General features: G+C 43.7%; 1 protein-coding gene across 1 annotated transcript in view; it reads left to right on the top strand.

Moving 5' to 3' along the window:
• LOC137528996 (cytochrome P450 2C23-like) overlaps positions 1 to 16,144 on the top strand; it is a 59,095-nt gene extending 42,951 nt beyond the window's left edge. The window contains exons 8-9 of the mRNA XM_068250849.1: positions 5,870 to 6,011; positions 13,815 to 16,144. Of these exons, the coding sequence (XP_068106950.1) occupies positions 5,870 to 6,011; positions 13,815 to 13,996 (324 nt within the window). The 3' untranslated portion in view covers positions 13,997 to 16,144. The remainder of the gene's footprint in view (positions 1 to 5,869; positions 6,012 to 13,814) is intronic.
• The last annotated feature ends 2,186 nt before the right edge of the window (positions 16,145 to 18,330 follow it).

Below are 18,330 nucleotides of genomic sequence, written 5' to 3'. Positions count from 1 at the left end.
GTGAGGAGTCTGACAGTGAGTGAGGAGGCAGAAGAGCAGCAGTGTTTCAATCATACCTCAGGCCTAGTTCCAGTTTATGGAGCTTTGAGGATCATCTCTTCAGTGGGTCACCACGTTTAGGTATCTAAGAATAGAAGTGAGGATTTATAACAATGCACCCCATCCCAAAAATGATGTCGGTAAGACAACCAGGCAACTCGAATATGTTTCAAGGAACACAAAAAAACCTATGTCAGAATGAGGGACACAGCATTCCTAAAACTTTTTTTTTAATGAATATCGCCACAGTGAGGTAAACTCCCTAAAGTTGGTGGGTTTAGAATGGATTCCTGATAAGGGATGAGCTGGGGATTGATTTTGCAGACTGTTCCTGGGAGATGTTCCGAATCTTCAATTTGGACACTTTAGCTCCTCTTGGCTTAACCACCCTGGCGTTCTATTAAGATCGCCAGGGCGGCTGCGGGAGGGTTTTTTTTTAATAAAAAAAAAACTATTCCATGCAGCCAACGGAAAGTTGGCCTCCGGCAAGCATAAGTAACAAGGAAGGCTGCAATGAGCAGCCTTCCTTGTTTGGCTTTCCTCGTCGCCATGGCGACGAGCGGAGTGACGTCATGGACGTCAGCCGACGTCCTGACATCAGCCGCCTCCGATCCAGCCCTTAGCGCTGGCCGGAACTATTTGTTCCGGCTGCGCAGGGCTCGGGCGGCTGGGGGGACCCTCTTTCGCCGCTGCTTGCGGTGGATCGCCGCAGAGCGGCGGCGATCAGGCAGCACACGCGGCTGGCAAAGTGCCGGCTGCGTGTGCTGCTTTTTATTTTATCAAAATCGGCCCAGCAGGGCCTGAGCGGCACCCTCTGGCAGTAATGGACGAGCTGAGCTCGTCCATACCGCTAAGGAGGTTAAATGAGGAGCAGGATGGGGAAACTTTGTTAGGGCTCTTTCACATCTGCACAGATTTTGAATATGTTTGACGCAACGGCTAAAGTTTGCGTTACCCAAGGTAAAATGAAAGTCCATAGACCTATAACGCTGCATTTTTGTGCGTTGCGTTACGACGCACCCGGGAATTTCTCGACGGGAATCAGCGTTTTCCCATTGGGTTAATTAATACTACTGCCACTACTCAGCGTCGCACCGCAGATTCCCGACGTCCGCTGCAGGCTAGTCCACGCGTGCAGGAGAATGGCTCCTGCACGCGTTGTTAGATGTGAAAGGAGCCTTATAGTCGGATATAGCAATCGTGAAAAAAAAATCCTTTCTTAGGACTGTTTTTTTTTTGTTTTGTTTTTTTTTTGTTTAGTTTTTTTCTATGGATGGCTGAACTGCAAGTTGAGATGTGAGGGAGCGGCAGGAGATCTGGTATCAAATCATTATTATTAACCCTTTCGCGTTCCACAACTTAAAGTCCCTGGCGTTTTTGACACTTTAGCTGTGTCGTTTTGATACAGCAGTAACTTTTTAATTATCTATGCCATCTTAGTGATACATATCTTGTTTTTATCAGTACAGTCTACGCTTTCTTTGGGTATTTTTCTCCCCAAACTATTTTGTTTTATAGTCCATTTATGGGGTAAAATTAGGCGTGAATGCAGAAAACAAACATTTTTTTTTTTAATTTTCCCCTCCCTAATTTTCACATCTCACGTCCCACAGTTATAAAACATTTACACATAAATTATTTGGCCCTTCCCGATTAAAATGATACTCCACATGCCATATTTTACTTCTAGCTGAGCATGTGGCGGACCGTTATCCCCAACCTGCGCGTCTGTGGCGATCAACTGCGTTCGCTAGGGCAACATTTCAGGGGGCATAGAGCTGTACAGATGCATCACTAGGCAATGGCAGAGCGTTACATCTGTAAAGCATTGGGGCCTGAAACTTTTGCCCTAGCGATTACATCCGATCGCTACTGGCGGCAGTCATTAAACGTTTATAAAAAGGCATAGGTATTGCAGGGGTTAATAATGGGTTAATAGGGTAAGTTTGGGTTAAAAATTAATGGGGAATAAACAAAAAATACTTATTTTATTGGGCCCATGTCACTTTAAATTTTTTTTAAACTTTTTACAACTTTTTTTTCCCTAACTTTATTGAATGATTGTTGCTAGCTAACAGCAACAATCATTCACAGGACCATTCACGTGACTGTACACGAGCGTGCACGGTGACGTGCACGCGTGGGAGTGCACGTGAAGCGGCGGCAGACAGCGCGGTTAAATGCAGGACGTAGATTCTACGTCCTAGAACATACAGGGGGACTAATTAGGACAGTTAACCACTCTGCTACCACCTAACTCAGAATTGCGGCCGCAGAGTAGCTCCCCCAGTACCGCCTAACGCAAAATTGCGTCATCTCGCGATGCCCCAGATTTCCAGGGAATGAGCGCTTGCTCAAGTGCTATTCCCTGTAGGGGGAGATAGGTGGCTGCAGCGGCAAGCTTGCCAGCCCGCTTGGCAGGCTTGTGATCAGAGCTACAGGGGTAAGGGCAATTTCTAGGCTAAATTGCACCCAGGGTAAGGGTATAAAAATTGCACCCCCACCCCACCCTTGTGAACTCGTGGTCCCTTAAGGCCAATCACAGAGTCACAGATCACAAGTAGATCTGCCTACTTTCTAGTGACCAGCTGCTCATTCAGGAGGAAGTAGTAACCAGTATTACACACCGGCAAATAAAGCCCTGGCAAGCCGACTCCTCCATGGGTACCGCGCACTGACAGCCTGCAGTACCGCTACAGGACATTGAGTGTCATCACGCAGTGGTGACGTGACGATGACTTGACGTCGGACGCATGCAGCCCAGGAATCGTCAAGGAAGGTGATCGTGCTGGTGTTCTTCCATTTGGCTGCTCTGCGCGTCACCAGCTCCATAGTGGTTATATCTCCTTTCTTATACTTGCCGGTATGCACCCAGTGTGGTCGCACTGCCCAAGAAACAGTCCTGACGGGGGTATAACTGGCTGTAAACAGCGCTGTGGATCGCCCTCAGCACTGTAGACGTAACAGCTTTGTCACTTCACTGTCCCTCAGATTCGTGCACAATATAATCCCTGTCACAGTCGTATGCCTTGTATGCATAGGACTTTTTACTGATCGCTCTCCAGGGACAATTGAGTGGGGGTGGGAGATTAAAGGAAATAAGGGTTTTTTTTTTCTTTTCAAAGGGATTCTTTTTTATAAATTACACAAAAAAAAAAAACGATCGCAGGAGCGTACATAGACCACCAAAAGAAAGGCCTCCTAGTGACAAGAAAAGATGTATTTGTGTGCTAAATTGTATGGCTGTGCAGCGGACTGTGAAAGCTGCACAGCACTGCATTGTGAAAAATGGCTTGGTCACTAGGGGGGTGTAAGCCTGTGGCCGTGAAGTGGTTAAACAAAAAATATTACATTTTCTGAGTGTACAGTGATAAAAGATTGTCAGAGACAGACCTTAATTATTCCTGGGCAATCAAGCAGCGTTTGTCAGTGCCAATAATGTTCTGATTCATCATTAAAATAAACTAGATGCATATGCAGAGGGAAGACTCTGGATACCATAGTGCCTTCCCAGTCCTCTCCATCCCATCATTCCACCACTGTTCCCCTGTAAATCTGTGTCCATCAGTGACTTCTGTACTCCTCAGTAGGCTTTGGAAGTTCTTGCGTTACCAAGTGCATCTGAAGATGGGTGTATCCATACTGCACAGCCTCAACTCATTTGTGTGCAGTACGGGTCCACATGCCTTCGGAATCACTCAGGAAAGAAAGTTATTTTGAAGCCAGCAGGAAGAGTCCTAAAGAGGTATTCAACCAAGTAGGTTGAATAACTTCAACGGGGAACGGCACTGGAACAACGGGATGGAGAAAGGACTATGGTTTCTAGAGCCTTTCTTCTTCTTAGGTAAGTAGGTTTGAGGTTCATTCTAATACAGGTATGTCAAACCGGTCCTACGAGGGCCGAGGTCCTCACACATTTTTGACACAGCTCCAATTAATTGATGGGTCTGAATCAGGCAAGGTGTGGTCCATCAGGTAGAACACATTCCTCTCTTTCTCAGTCTATCCTAAACACTGGCATGGATCTGGCCCTCCAGGTCTGGAGTTCGACACACATGCTGTAATAGCACACCTCTGAAGATGTACTACTGAACATGTTGGCACACAGACCTCCCATGCTAATTTAAGAGACTGAGTGGTGGTGATGAGGCTACATCCAGCGTACCGTGGAGTCTAAACACAGGGTCTTGAACTGATAAGCCACGTAACACATTGTACAAAATAACAAAACAAAAAAAAGGTCAATAAGAGGAAACAGACTGAGAAAACTGGGGATTTTGCAGAGATATGAGTGGAACAGTCATAACATATAGATTGCTTGCAGATCATAGCAGGGCAATTGAAAAGTGTGTGAAGTGCAACAGAGTTAAAGTATGTTGTCAGCATTAGCCCTGATGTCCTGATGCTCTTCATTTATCAGCTGATATTGAAATAAGTGTGCTTAGCTTACTTCTGGCATGGCAGCACTTGTGCAGTGCTAGCGGTGTCAGTCTTTCTGCTTTTACTTTACAAAGAATAATGCTGAGTAGTATCTAGAGAGCAATGGGTGGTACCAGAGCTCTACTACAGGATAAGCAGCAGGAAACCCAAGCCACATTGCCATCTTGAAGCAGATGCAAGAGTACCTGTTGGCTACACACACAGTCTCTCCACCTATGTAGCATCATTTGAAAGGAAAACATGGCAACTCTGATCGTGACTGAATTAAGAATCAATCAACAATGGGATTTATCTGCTTTATTGCTAGTAAAATGTGCTGCAATAGATAGAAACCTGTCAAAGGTTATAAAGATGGTTTTTTTTTTCCTACTTGCCTGGAATTCAGCTATGTGCATGCCTCGTTAAACTATGTCGCATGATGCAATTACTTGCGGCGATTGTTCGCAATTGGATCCACTGGGACAGTCATTTAAAAACAAGCAATCGTTCTGGTCACCATAGACTTCCGCGCAAAAGTATCGCACCCATCATGTGCCGTCCTTTTAACCCACTGTAGAAGATGAATAAGGGCATGAGCAATCGTCAGATCACTGCTCATCTGAAGTTCCCCCGATCCATCTTCTGCAATCTTCACGTGGGTACCTAGCTTAAATAGACATTGAAGCGAAAAAAAAAATTAAGATGAATTGTATGTGTAGTACAGCTAAGAAATAAAACATTTGGAGCAGAGACATAAGTCTAATATTGTTTCCAGTATTGAAAGAGTTAAGAAACTCCAGTTATCTATGCAAAACAGCCATTGAGCTTCACGACATTCAAAGTCGCAGAGAGCTCTGTCTTCTGAAGCTTATTATCTCAACTGTGAGTCACTGTATTTTTTTTTTCCTGCAGAGGAGAGTTCAAAAGTTAATTGGCCTGCTCTGTAAAATCATTTAGAATGCTGAGTAGTGTGTAAACTGCAAATATTAGAGAATGATGCAGTTATAAAAAAAAAAATAACTGAAAATAAAAATGAGAATATTTTATTTGCTACTAATGTTCAAGTAATTATCTGTACTACACAACCAATTCATTATATCATTTTTTTTTTCGCTTCAGTGTCTCTTTAAGTATCCCTCCCTTTAGTAATCAGCTAAAACATAAGATCCCTATGATTCTTAGCCAATCATGTGTTAGTGCCACATGCTGGTGGCTGGTATTTTATGATGGTTCGGGAACATAATGCGGTGCTCTCCTGGCGTTGGGACCCATAAACTTGCCGTGCACTGCCTGTGCAAAATTACAGGCCTTACATGTATCAGGCCCTAATCACATCTCAGTTCAGGTATGCTTTTAGAGTAATTTAAATGGCGTTTTCACCACTTGACTTGTAATCTGTATTGTTCTCTAGGGCACCACTATATTTCCCTTGTTGACTACTATCTTAAAAGATGGGAAATACTTCAAGAATCCACAGAAGTTTGATCCAGAACATTTCCTAGATGAAAAGGGAAATGTAAAGAAGATTGATGCCTCCATTCCATTCTCTCTAGGTACTGCTTAGCATGGAGATTTTACATATTCTTTTACAACCATCTAACATGTTCACAATTAACTATTTAAAGGGAACCTAAAGCAAGAGGGAGGTTGTTATATGTATTTCCTTTTAAACAATACATATTGCCTGGCTTTCCTGCTTATCCTCAGCCTTTCCTGCTTTTAGACATAGACCCTGAACAAGCAAGCAGATCAGGTGCTATGACTGAAGTCTGACTGGATTCGCTGCATGCTTGTTTCAGGTATGTGATTCTGGCTGGCACTGCAGCAGCCAAAGCGGGCAGTAGGATAGCCAGGCAACTGGTATTGTTTAAAAGGAAATAAATATGGAAGCCTCGCTTTAGGTTCCCTTTAACCTCCTTGACGGTATGGACGAGTATATCCGTCCATTACCGCCGGAGGTCGCCGCTCAGGCCCTGCTGGGCCGATTTTTATGAAATAAAAAGCAGCACACGCAGCCGGCACTTTGCCAGCCGCGTGTGCTGCCCGATCGCCGCCGCTCTGCGGCGATCCACCGCAAGCAGCGGCGAAAGAGGGTCCCCCCAGCCGCCCGAGCCCTGCGTAGCCGGAACAAATAATTCCGGCCAGCGCTAAGGGCTGGATCGGAGGCGGCTGACGTCAGGACGTCGGCTGACGTCCATGACGTCACTCCGCTCGTCGCTATGGCGACGATATAAGCAAAACAAGGAAGGCTGCTCGTTGCAGCCTTCCTTGTTTATTCTGGGCGCCGGAGGCGATCGAAAGAACGCCTCCGGAGCGCCCTCTAGTGGGCTTTCATGCAGCCAACTTTCAGTTGGCTGCATGAAATAGTTTTTTTTTTTTATTAAAAAAAAACCCCTCCCGCAGCCTCCCTGGCGATTTTAATAGAACGCCTGGGAGGTTAAAGCGTGTTATAACAACCTGTCAGGTCCTCACCTGCCAGAAAAAAATCTTTCCCAGAGCCCCATTTGACTCACGTTTTGGCATGTAGCTCCACCCACTGGCTCAAAAAGGCTTTTCTATATTTCCAGCGCTGGTGTCAGGAACCGGCCCCGCGGCAAGCCTGCAGATACGGTTCCCGACTGTGGGTTTGACCAGATCGAGAGGGAAGCGGCCTTATTCAAGCTACAACAAGGCTGTCGCCCCTCAAAGCACTTCTCACTGCCACCACTAGCTGCTGCTAGACACTTCCACGAATCCCACTCGGCTGTCGAGTGATCTGCACGTAGTCCGCGTTTGTGTATTTGGGTCAGCTTTGCGCTTAGGCCAAACACGGGAACACCAAACGCACAATGCAATCGTACAGTAGCACGGCACAATCAGGCACTGGACTCGTAACGCTGCAGTCTCTTCTAGGCTATGAGCATTGGCTTAGTAAAGCAGAAGTCAAAATTATTAAATAAAGGTTTAATATTCCATAAAAAAAGTGGAACAATGCAGAAAATTATACAAAAGATTTACAAAACAAAGTAAAAATTACAAAGGATAAAAGTTACAAAGATACACAAGACAGTTTGCATAACAAAATAAAATGGGAATAAACAGAAATTGAACTTTTACCACCGCAAATGTCCAACTGGGCCGTGGACGGACACAAATTTTCTGATTCGCTCAGGATCATCTCTAGCTATGTGCTACCCTCAGGAGAAGATGATTTTTAGGCATCTGGCCCTGTCGTTTATGCTGGGAGCTATGCCTTGAGGCTCCAATTTCGTTGGGAAGGGGAGGAACTAGTTTTAATTAACTTTCCAGACATTTCCCATCTCCCCCCTAGATCTAATTTCCACAGGAAAAAGTATATTTTAGCACACACATCAAAAGACTTCCCTACTCCAAGTTACAGGTGACAAACACATTGGTGACAGTATTTCCTAGCAGATCAAAGGTAAGGACCTGACTGGCTATTGACAAATTAGCCATCTCCTAATTAGAGGCTAGGTAGACAGTCCCTAATTGAATGTCTAGGTTAATTTGCCTATCCAATGTAATTGATCTATTCAAATGCAGACGATGGTAGCTTTTCCTGCTGGAAACTGAATGCAGAGTTAATTTACATTTACCGTATTTGTCACCATATAAGACGCGCTTTTTCTCCCCCAAAAATGGGGACAAAAAGTCCCTGCATCTTATACGACAAAGGCAGGGAATCCACGACTTAACGCACGCCAATACGAACCACGACCCGCCGCCACGTCGGGGATTCCCTGCCTTTCTGTGCCTGCCTTCCTCCCGCCTGCCTGAGTCTCTTGGCCCCCCATGGAGTGTCAATAGCGGAGGCAACTTACCTTTGGCAGGCTCCCGCGCTGATCCTAGATCATTGCGCTCCCCCCCCCCCCCCCCCCGCTAGCCTCCTCTGCCTCCCCCCTACTTATCTGGCCCCCCCGGATGTAGGAATAAGTTTCGGTAGCTTACCTCCGCATTGCGCCCGCGATGACTGCAGACATCCGTCTTCCAGGCACTTCTCGCTCTAGTGACCGGCTTTGAACTGCGTGTCATCAGTTCAAGCCAGCCGGTCACTAGAGCGAGAAGTGCCTGGAAGACAGATGTCTGCAGTCATCGCGGGGGGGGGGGGGGGCAGTCATCCATGGGGGGGCTGGGAGACTCAGGCAGGGGGGCAAATGAGGACACATGGGGGCACTGGAGGACATATGGGGGGCACCGAAGCACACATGAGGGGGCACAGCAAGACACATGGGGGCACATGAGCACACACAGGACACATGGGGGGGCACAGGAGGACATATAGGGACACAGGAGGACACATGGGGGGGCACAGGACACATGGGGGGCACAGAAGGACACATGTGGGGCACATGAGGACACAGGAGAACACATGGGGGGCACAGGAGGACGCATGGGAGACACAGAAGGGCACATGAGGACACATGGGGATATGGGGGGCACAGGAGTATACATGAGGGGACACAGAAGGACATGTGCAAGACGCTCCTGGAATATGGACGCACCAGGTTTAGTATTTTTTTTCCCCCCTGTTTTTTTCCTTTTAAACCTGGGTGCGTCTTATATTCCGGAGCGTCTTATACGGCGCGAAATACGGTACATACAGGAACTCCATGAAGCCAGCTGGCTTTGAGCAGACATTCACATATAACACAGGCAGAAAAGGTGAAAATATGGCTTCCACAAGATACAATATGGCTGCTGTGTTTTGCATATTACCGTGCATATCATCATCACCACATACATCCTCACAGCTGGTACTTTTTTTTTTTTAATTGCATAGTGATGAAAAGTTATTTTAAAGAGAAGATAAATAATCTCCTAGGAGAAAACTCAGGAGAAAAGATTAATTGCATATTGTCTCGTGGCCCATATGCAATTCCCTATTTCACCTGAGTTTTCTGCTAGGTGATATTTTCACTTGTGTCATCGGATGTTTTTTTTTTTTTTTTTTTTTTTACCACCAGCAAGCAAGAAAATACTCAAAATAATGTTGATAGTACCTTTTTACCAAGGGCTATGATTAAGGAGCCTTTCAGAGCTCCGATACGCGTCAGCCTTGTATGTGTTTACTGATGTGCCAATAAAGTTGAAGAAAAGTTTTTACCCAGCCTTGGTGCAGCGGAATATTTTTTTTTTTTTTTTGCCTATATGTCTCGAGATCTGTGATTCCTGCTCCCTTGGACTAAACAGCGGTGGTTGTATCGTTCCTCCTTTTTGCTACCTTTTTACCAACTTTTAGGTATTTTAACCACTTCACCACTGAGGGGTTTTACCCCCTGAGCACCAGAGCAATTTTCACCTTTCAGCGCTCCTTCCATTCATTCGTCTATAACTTTATTATTACTTATCGCAATGAAATGAACTATATCTTGTTTTTTTCGCCACCAATTAGGCTTTCTTTAGGTGGGACATTATGCCAAGAATTATTTTTTTCTAAATGTGTTTTAATGGGAAAATAGGAAAAATGTGGGGAAAAAAATTATTATTTTTCAGTTTTCGGCCATTATAGTTTTTAAATAATGCATGCTACTGTAATTAAAACCCATGAAACGTATTTGCCCTTTTGTCCCGGTTATAAAACCATTTAAATTATGTCCCTATCACAATGTTTGGCGCCAATATTTTATTTGGAAATAAAGGTGCATTTTTTTCAGTTTTGCGTCCATCCCTAATTACAAGCCCATAGTTTATAAAGTAACAGTGTTATACCCTCTTGACATAAATATTTAAAAAGTTCAGTCCCTAAGGTAACTATTTATGTATTTTTTTTAATTGTAAATTTTTTAATTTTTTTTTAATTACAAAAAAAAAAAAAAAAATGGGGAGTGTGGGAGGTAATGAGTTAATTTTATGTGTAAAAGTCATTTATTTGTATGTGAAAAATGTGTAGGGTGTAGTTTACTATTTGGCCACAAGATGGCCACAGTAACTTTTTGTTTTAATGCGACCTCCAAGCTTCCTTCCGGAAGCTTGGAGGAAGAATAAGGAGGCTGGACACGTGAGTTTTTTCTCACAATGATCGCGCTGCCCATAGGAGAGCAGCTGATCATTGCGGGGCTTAGATCAACGAACGGGAATGGATTTTCCCGTTCATTGATCTCTGGGCGAGCGGGCGGCGGCGGTTTTACTAGCGGCGGGCGGCGTGTTTACGAGCGGGAGCGCGGACAGCGTCGGGAACGCGGAAAGTACGTGTTTCTCCGTCCCTGGTTTTTAAAGGATGGAAAAAGGGGCGGAGAAATACGTACGCGCGGGGGTAAAGTGGTTAAGTACTTTTTTCAATTCTAAAATGCTTAAACATTATTTAAAAAGAAAATGAAAATATCACCTAGCAGAAAACTCAGGTGAAATAGGGAATTGCATATGGGCCATGAGTCAATATGCAATTTAGAATTTTCTCCCGAGTTTTCTCCTAGGAGATTTTTTTTTTTTTTTTTTTTTTTTTTTTAATCTTCTCTTTAAAATAACTTTTCAGCACTTGCTGGTGGCTTAAAGAGCATTTTATGAAGTTGTGAAAATATCATCAAAGAGAAAAAGTGAATTGCATATGGTCCCAGTGCTCCTGAGTTTTCTTCTAGGTGATCATTTTTCATTTTCTATTTAATATAACTTTTCAACACTTTGGAATTTAAAATGTACCAAAAAGTAGGTGAAAAGGTACTATGAAAAATATTTTGAGTATGTTCTTGCTTACTGGTGGGGTAAAATATATTTGAATTACAAGATGTCAGCACGGTGGCGTAGTGCTTAGCGATCTCGCCTTGCAGAGCTGGGTCCCTGTTTCAAATTCCAGCCAGGGCACTATCTGTACAGAGTTTGTATGTTCTTCCCATGTCTGCGTGGGTTTCCCCCAGGATTTCCAGTTTCCTCCCACATCCCAAAAACATACAGATAAGTGAATTGGGTTCCCCCTTAATTGGCCCTAGGCTACGATACATACACTACAGGATATAGACATATGACTATGGTAGGTATTCGATTGTAAGCCCCTCTGAAGGACAGTTATTGACAGGGCAATACATTCTGTACAGTGCTGTGGAGATGTTGGCATTATAAATAATAAGAATAAGATATGAAAATATCACGTGGTAGAAAGCTCAGGAAAAAGTGAATTCCATATGGGCCCAGGTCAGAAGGTTAAGCTAACCCATACATTTACTGAGTTCTAGTCCATCAGTGTTGATTTACTCAGAAAATATTATGTTGATTGAGAAGAAATCAATCACAGCCCTACACACTGGTAGCAATATTGGGCTGATTTCATGTATTTATTTCATTATCAATTAAAGGGAATCTGAAGTGAAAATAAACTTATGATATAATGCTTTGTAATCCATCTAAGAAATAGAACATTAGTAGCAAAGAACAAAGTCTCATATTGTTTCCAGTACAGGAAGAGTTAAGAAACTTCAATTGTTATCTATGCAAAATAACTTCTCTGAGATTTCCGACTAATTTAGTCAGAGAGCAGTGTTATTTTCTGAAGTACTTATACATCAAAGAAACAATGAAAGACAAATTCAGATAATAATTTACTGCAGAGACGTTCGAAGGGTTATTAGCTTTGAAACCGAGCAGAGCTTTAGTGCTGAGTGTAGTGTGTAAACTGCAAATGTTAGAGAATGATGCAATGTTATTTAAAAAAAAGAAAAAAAAGCTACTGATATTTAACTGAAAATAAAAATATGAGACTCTTTGCTTTGCTACTAATGTTCTATTAATTAGCAGTACTACACACACAAATATGTGTTCAGGTCAATGAGATTGATGCCAAAGCACATGGTCAAAAACAATCGCTCAATCTACAGTCAGTCAAAAGCAGCCGAAATTCCAGATGCAGCTTGTCCGCCACTGGTAGAGTTCACAAATGTCCACCGCAGGGAGAGCTCGTAGATGTCCACCACCAGGAGAGAGTGGCAAGCTGCGGTGTGACTACAAGCAGCTGCAGCTCAGTTTCTCTATGCAGGGAGCAGAGGATTTGCCGGCATGGGCGTCCGCACATTGGGCAAAATGGGGCAGACACCCCTCCCCCCCCCCCCTGGTCCGCCAGCTGCCCCCCTCCCCCGGCCGCCTTTCAGGCAGCCCAGCGTCAGACCTCCGATCAGCCGGCAACAAGTAAGTGCGGGCGCTAGGACATCGTGGACACCACACTGATATGGGGACGTAACATCACTTCCGCATATGCAGAATGGTGTTCACGGAGTACCGTGCGCCCGCTGTCGCTACCTAAACTGGGGGGCTCCTGTCGCTACCTAAACTGGGGGGCACCTGTCACTACCTCAACTGGGGGCACCTGTGTCGGAGGCACTCTCAATCTAATTCCTACTATAGTCCTAGTCTAGAAAATTTTCTGTGGATGCCCATGTTTGCCGGGCCTCTAAGTAAGATCGTTGGGAGTACAAGTAATTGCCATTCAAACCTAAAGTCTTTTGATCAGTCGTTTGATCTGGTCCATTGTTCTATCCAATCCATTGACCAGTCAAACGACATTTACATTAGCATATCAACTGTTTCGTTGGTCTGTGTGTACAAGATGTTTGAACGACTTGTTGTATGAATGACAAGTCGTTCAAACATGCAGTTTGAACGACAATCGGGTGTAAAATCAGATGTGTGTACGCACCATACACGGTTCGTTTTTTAGGTGATTAGATGGTTCGATAATTTCCCACATGTCTGATCTCCCTTTCGATCCTTTCGCCGCTCGATTTCTGAAAACAAGCAGAAGATAAAAGAATCGACTGCAGAATCGGTCAGCAAAAACGATTGAAAGGAGAATCGAGTGCCAGAAATGAAAAGTGTATTCCCAGCATTATAGTTGGAAAAATATGGTATCTCCAGGCATGTTTGCATACACTTATTGCATTGTCTGTTCCCTTCCAATATGCTCCCACTGCCCCTAAATCAGCTAGTCAGGGGGCATGACCAGAGTGAGTCTTCTGACCAGGAGGTGACTTCTGATCCGGAGGTAGTGTAGCGGCGCATGTGTAGTAAGCCAGCTCCAGCTATCAAACGGCACTCCCTGACGTGTGAGCCTTAGGAAGCGCAGTTTGAGAGCTGGAACTGACTTACTGCACATGCGCCGCTAAATTTACCTCAGTGTCTGATGGACTGAACTACAAGCAGCGGGAGCATATCAGAGGGTTACAGACACTGCAGGAAGTGTATGCAAACATGCCTAGAGCTATATATTGCCTCAGACAGTTTGCCTCAGTGTTTCTAGTGTGGTTTAGAAGTGTGGTTTAGCATAAAAACCTAAACACTAGAGAAAATGGCATTTTCATTTTTTTTCACCTGTTAAAGGACTTTCGATTTCCATTTATAATTAACTGCTTGTGCTATTTGTATTGTTACGACAGGCAAGAGAGTCTGCCTTGGAGAAGGTCTTGCACGGATGGAGATATTCCTATTTCTTACGTACATCTTACAAGTGTTTGAACTGAACTGCAGCATGAAGCCTGAAGACGTCGACATCTCCCCTATACCCAACAGCGGCAGCTTTCTTCCCAGGCCCTACGAGATCTCCATGAGCCCACGATAACTCATTAGCCCATAACCAAACCTACTGACATATAACCAAGGGAACAATCACTGGGTGCAAATCTCGGCACTATTGAAAGTCATCAGCTGATTTTAGAAACTGTTGCCAGGATACCAACATAATAAGAAGACTAATCTCATGCTTAATTCATATCCTATATGAATATTGGATCTGACAAAAAGAAAAAAATGTGATGTAAAAAATTTTTAACAACTGGAGATCTGAAAAATCTTTCTCCCCCTCTCTCATTTTCTGCTAGTGTATTAACTAATTAATTAGCCAAACGTTTTTGCTTGTTTGTTGGTTTAAACATAACCGTTTCCAGGCTCCAGTAGCATACAGTGAACAGGATAGGGTTTACATGTCAGCCTGGGTTTATGTAGACGTTAAGTAAACAAGGTATCCTGTCCATTTGCCATAAATACCTCACAACCCTTGCAAGACCCCTTGTAATTAATGTATTTTGATGACACTAATATTTGTAAAAAAAAAAATATCTCTCCCTCCTTCTGATTGTATGTTCTAACATTGTCAGTCAACAGGGAGTAGAGTCTGAAGGAGGCTTACAAGCTGAAAGCTTACTGTTTTTATTTTCAATTAGCTATTAAGCTAGAGATTGTATTTTACAGACAGAAAGTTTTGAATTAGAGTAATAATCCTGTTTCAAAACTTCCTGCCTATAAAACACATACTCTTGTCTCCAGCAATGCTTAGCTACTAAGATAAGGGCCCATATGCAATTCACTTTTTCACCTGAGTTTTCTCTTAGTTGATGATTTTAAACTTGTCGATAAAATACCTTTTTAAGCCACCAAAAAGCAAGAAAATACTCAAAATAATTTTGACAGAACCTTTTCACCTACTTTTTGGTACTTTTTTTTTAGTTGAAAAGTATTGGAAAGTTATTTTAAATCAGAGATGAAAAACTATCTCCTAGGAGATAACTGGAATGATTTGTCTGTGATCTCTCCACACAGGAGCAGTTTGCTAGCAAGTAAGGATTAAAGCATGCCATCAAACTAGCCAAGTATAGCTGTAGGTAACGTTTATTCCACAATAGCACCATCATTTGGACAATCTGCTCTGCTCAAAAGCTTCTGAGTTCTTTTTGTGATGTTTGCATTTGGTTCCTATCATTGCTGAACTATTTACACTTTATCACCTGAGTTAGGCGAAAAATATATAAAGCTCACCATACAAACATCCATTTTGATCACACAAATGGGCCTCACCAGCCAGCCACCTGCCTCCCCAAAAATTTGAAGCTGGAGCCGCCACTGCCTTAGGCAAGGTTCACACTTGTGTCTGCAGAAAAAGTGAAGTGTTTTCTGCAGATGAATCTGCACTGTTTGCCAACAGCCAGCTAGGAGCAGCTATGTGCTAAAAAAAAAAAAAAAATTCAATTCCAGTTCTGGTATTTTTTACCGATGAGGGAAAACGCACATTGTTCCCTTGCACTGCGATTGTACATTTGGAAGCATTATGTTTTTGTTTTTTGGCCAGTATGACCCCCCTGCCTTTCTACATTTGCAGCCGCACTCATCAGTCACTGCTGCATCCTCCTTATTGGGTCAAACGTCATGTCTTGGAATGTGACTTCCCCCTGAAGTGCAAAACTAGCTTGTCAATGAACCCCTCTTTCAATCTGCAAAAGCTTCATGGGCTTCAGAGTGGAGGAGGGAGGAAGCTTTACCGGTTCAGGACCGGCCGAAGTTAAAACTACGCCACACTTGTGGCTGCCTAAGCCTTATACAGCCTAGTTTTAACGCTGCCCGATTCTGTGCACGGGACGCGATTGCTGCCCCCGCCGGCACAAAACAAACCTTGTTTAGGAGACGGTTCAATTGGCTCCTGGTCCTGTGATCACTGAGAGCCAATCACAGAGATCAGGAAGTTCAAAATAAAATAAAAAAGGAGCCAGAGCCGCGTGGTCTGCAAGTAGTTAAAACAGTCGTGTGCACAAAGGACCTCAAGAGGTTGTATGAACCCTTTACTGACACCAACTGTCAGTTTTCTCACATTACAGAATCAAGTGAGGGGGGGGGGAGCCACAACCAGTGATGAATGAAAATGACAATTTTTTTTGCATACATTTTAGCGAAAATAAGGAAAGTTCGACTTTCGAATTAAAATGCCTTTGTAAAATCATTTTGTAATGTTTGCATATTTTTTATTAAAAAGGGTAATTTGCTGTACACTCATACAACACAGCAGTACAGAGTGAGCTCTTGTATGGTTTAGAATATGACCCTTATATTCGAGGATGACATTTCATTTTTGCAGAAATTTGCATTTTTGTGGATAATTTCTGATATTTGTTTTCATTGACGATATGGCAAATATACAATATATTTTTCACAAATATATTTTTGAAATCAAAAAAAGCATTTTTGGCAAATATTTGCAAGCAAAACCGTTCACAACCAGGATATGGGCTGGTCAACTGTTATGAGTAAAAGTATTCTTTGCCCTCATCCCCGTTAGATCAGAAGAGAAAAACATACCAGCATCCATGACTCAGATTCAGCAATAGCTGCAGCACTGGGGACTGCCGTGCAGGTGCTAGTAGGGCAAACTCCTTGACATTTGAGTAAACTACAAGAACTAGTTACAAAAGAACAATCAACTCCTATGTAGAGGTGTAGAAAGCTGTCTCAACCACTGGTAGAGGCACTCTAAGTATAAAATAACACTATCTAAAAATAAATAGCAAGAGGTAATATGCCTTACTTTTGTGGAGGAACAAACCAATCATTTGGGGAGAAAGAAATGTTAATTCAACTATGCCCATATGGACAACATGTTTCACAGGTGCTGGCCTGCTTCCTCAGGTCAATACAATGCCTTAAAGGGAACCTTAACTGGCGAGGAAAAATAAATTCACTTACCTGGGGGCTTTCCCAAGCCTCCTGCAGCTGTCCGGTGCCCGCGCCGGTCCTTCGGTGCCCTCCGGTCTCCCTCCGCCGCTAAGTTTCGTTTTCGGACGACTGCCAGTCGTCCTCGGGCCTCTTCCGCATTCCTCGTCGTAAACTGCAGTAAAGCGCGTCCGCATGACGCATTTGGCGTCATGCACATGACACGTTTGGCGTCATGCGGACGCGCTTTACTGCAGTTTACGACGAGGAATGCGGAAGAGGCCCGAGGACGACTGGCAGTCGTCCGAAAACGAAACTTAGCGGCGGAGGGAGACCGGAGGGCACCGAAGGACCGGCGCGGGCACCGGACGGCTGCAGGAGGCTTGGGAAAGCCCCCAGGTAAGTGATTTTTTTTTTCCCCGCCGGTTAAGGTTCCCTTTAACAGCAATGAACGAGTGAGCGCCTCTATTTTGCAGGGTTTCTTTAGGGTTTCTCTTGGTTTCTATTTTTCCATTTCTCTATATACTGTACAATGACATACATGCTTCACTGAGCTGACTGTATGTTTGAGGTAGAACATGTTGATTGGATTGTGTTTTGTATGTTTTGCTAATGTCTACTCCAGCCTTTAATTGTACATACATGAAACCTTTTGTTTTCCATTATTTATTCTGAAAATATTAGTGGCTCACTTGACAGCCAGAATCTACTTAGTCACACTGGGCCTGATGCACAAAATCACAATAATACTACTGCCTTTCACAGACAGCACACGGTAATTTAACTCATTTTGAAGCAGCAAATGCTGCGAGTTACACTATTAGCGTGACCCAGCATACTCAATAGGTGCGGCCATTGTTACGGTAACGTACGTTGCAAGCGTTAGTAATGCTGTTTACCATAGCAATGGTCACGCTACTCGAGTACCAAGGGATGCTTATATCGTAACTCGCAGTACTTGCTGCCGGAAGGACAATATTGCCAAGTGCTTTTCATGCACTAAAAGGCAAACTCAGATTATGAAACAAGGCTTCTGACAAGGCTACATTCACAATGGAAGTTGTATTGTGTTGCCTGTAAAAACAAGAATGCAATGCAACGGACAAAGTCGCACTGCAAGTTTGGCAACCTTAAGGTCCCATACAGTGAAGCACACAGTCAATTAAAAGTATGCTTCACTGCCTCAACTTATTCGCTATACAGTAATACACTTGGGGTACTGTAGTGTGTTGCATTCTCTCTGAGGCCCCTTTTACATTTGCGACTTTCTGCATTAAGATGCCTCCGCAATGCACCACTGTAAGCGTAGACTTACCCTTTCAGTTGTCTTAAAGTAAATGGGAACCTTGCTTTAAAAAAAAAAGTCAGATACCTAAGGAGAGGGAAGGCTCTGGGTCCTAATGAGCCTCCTCTCCCGGTGCCCTCCATTCAGGGAGCACTAATTCCGTCACATACTGCTCGCTCCGCTGGCGAAGGTGA

This window comes from Hyperolius riggenbachi, chromosome 8 (genome assembly GCF_040937935.1).
Source record: "Hyperolius riggenbachi isolate aHypRig1 chromosome 8, aHypRig1.pri, whole genome shotgun sequence".
Taxonomy (NCBI): domain Eukaryota; kingdom Metazoa; phylum Chordata; class Amphibia; order Anura; family Hyperoliidae; genus Hyperolius; species Hyperolius riggenbachi.
The sequence above is the reverse complement of the archived record's forward strand: the minus strand, read 5'-3'. Positions and strand labels throughout refer to the sequence as shown.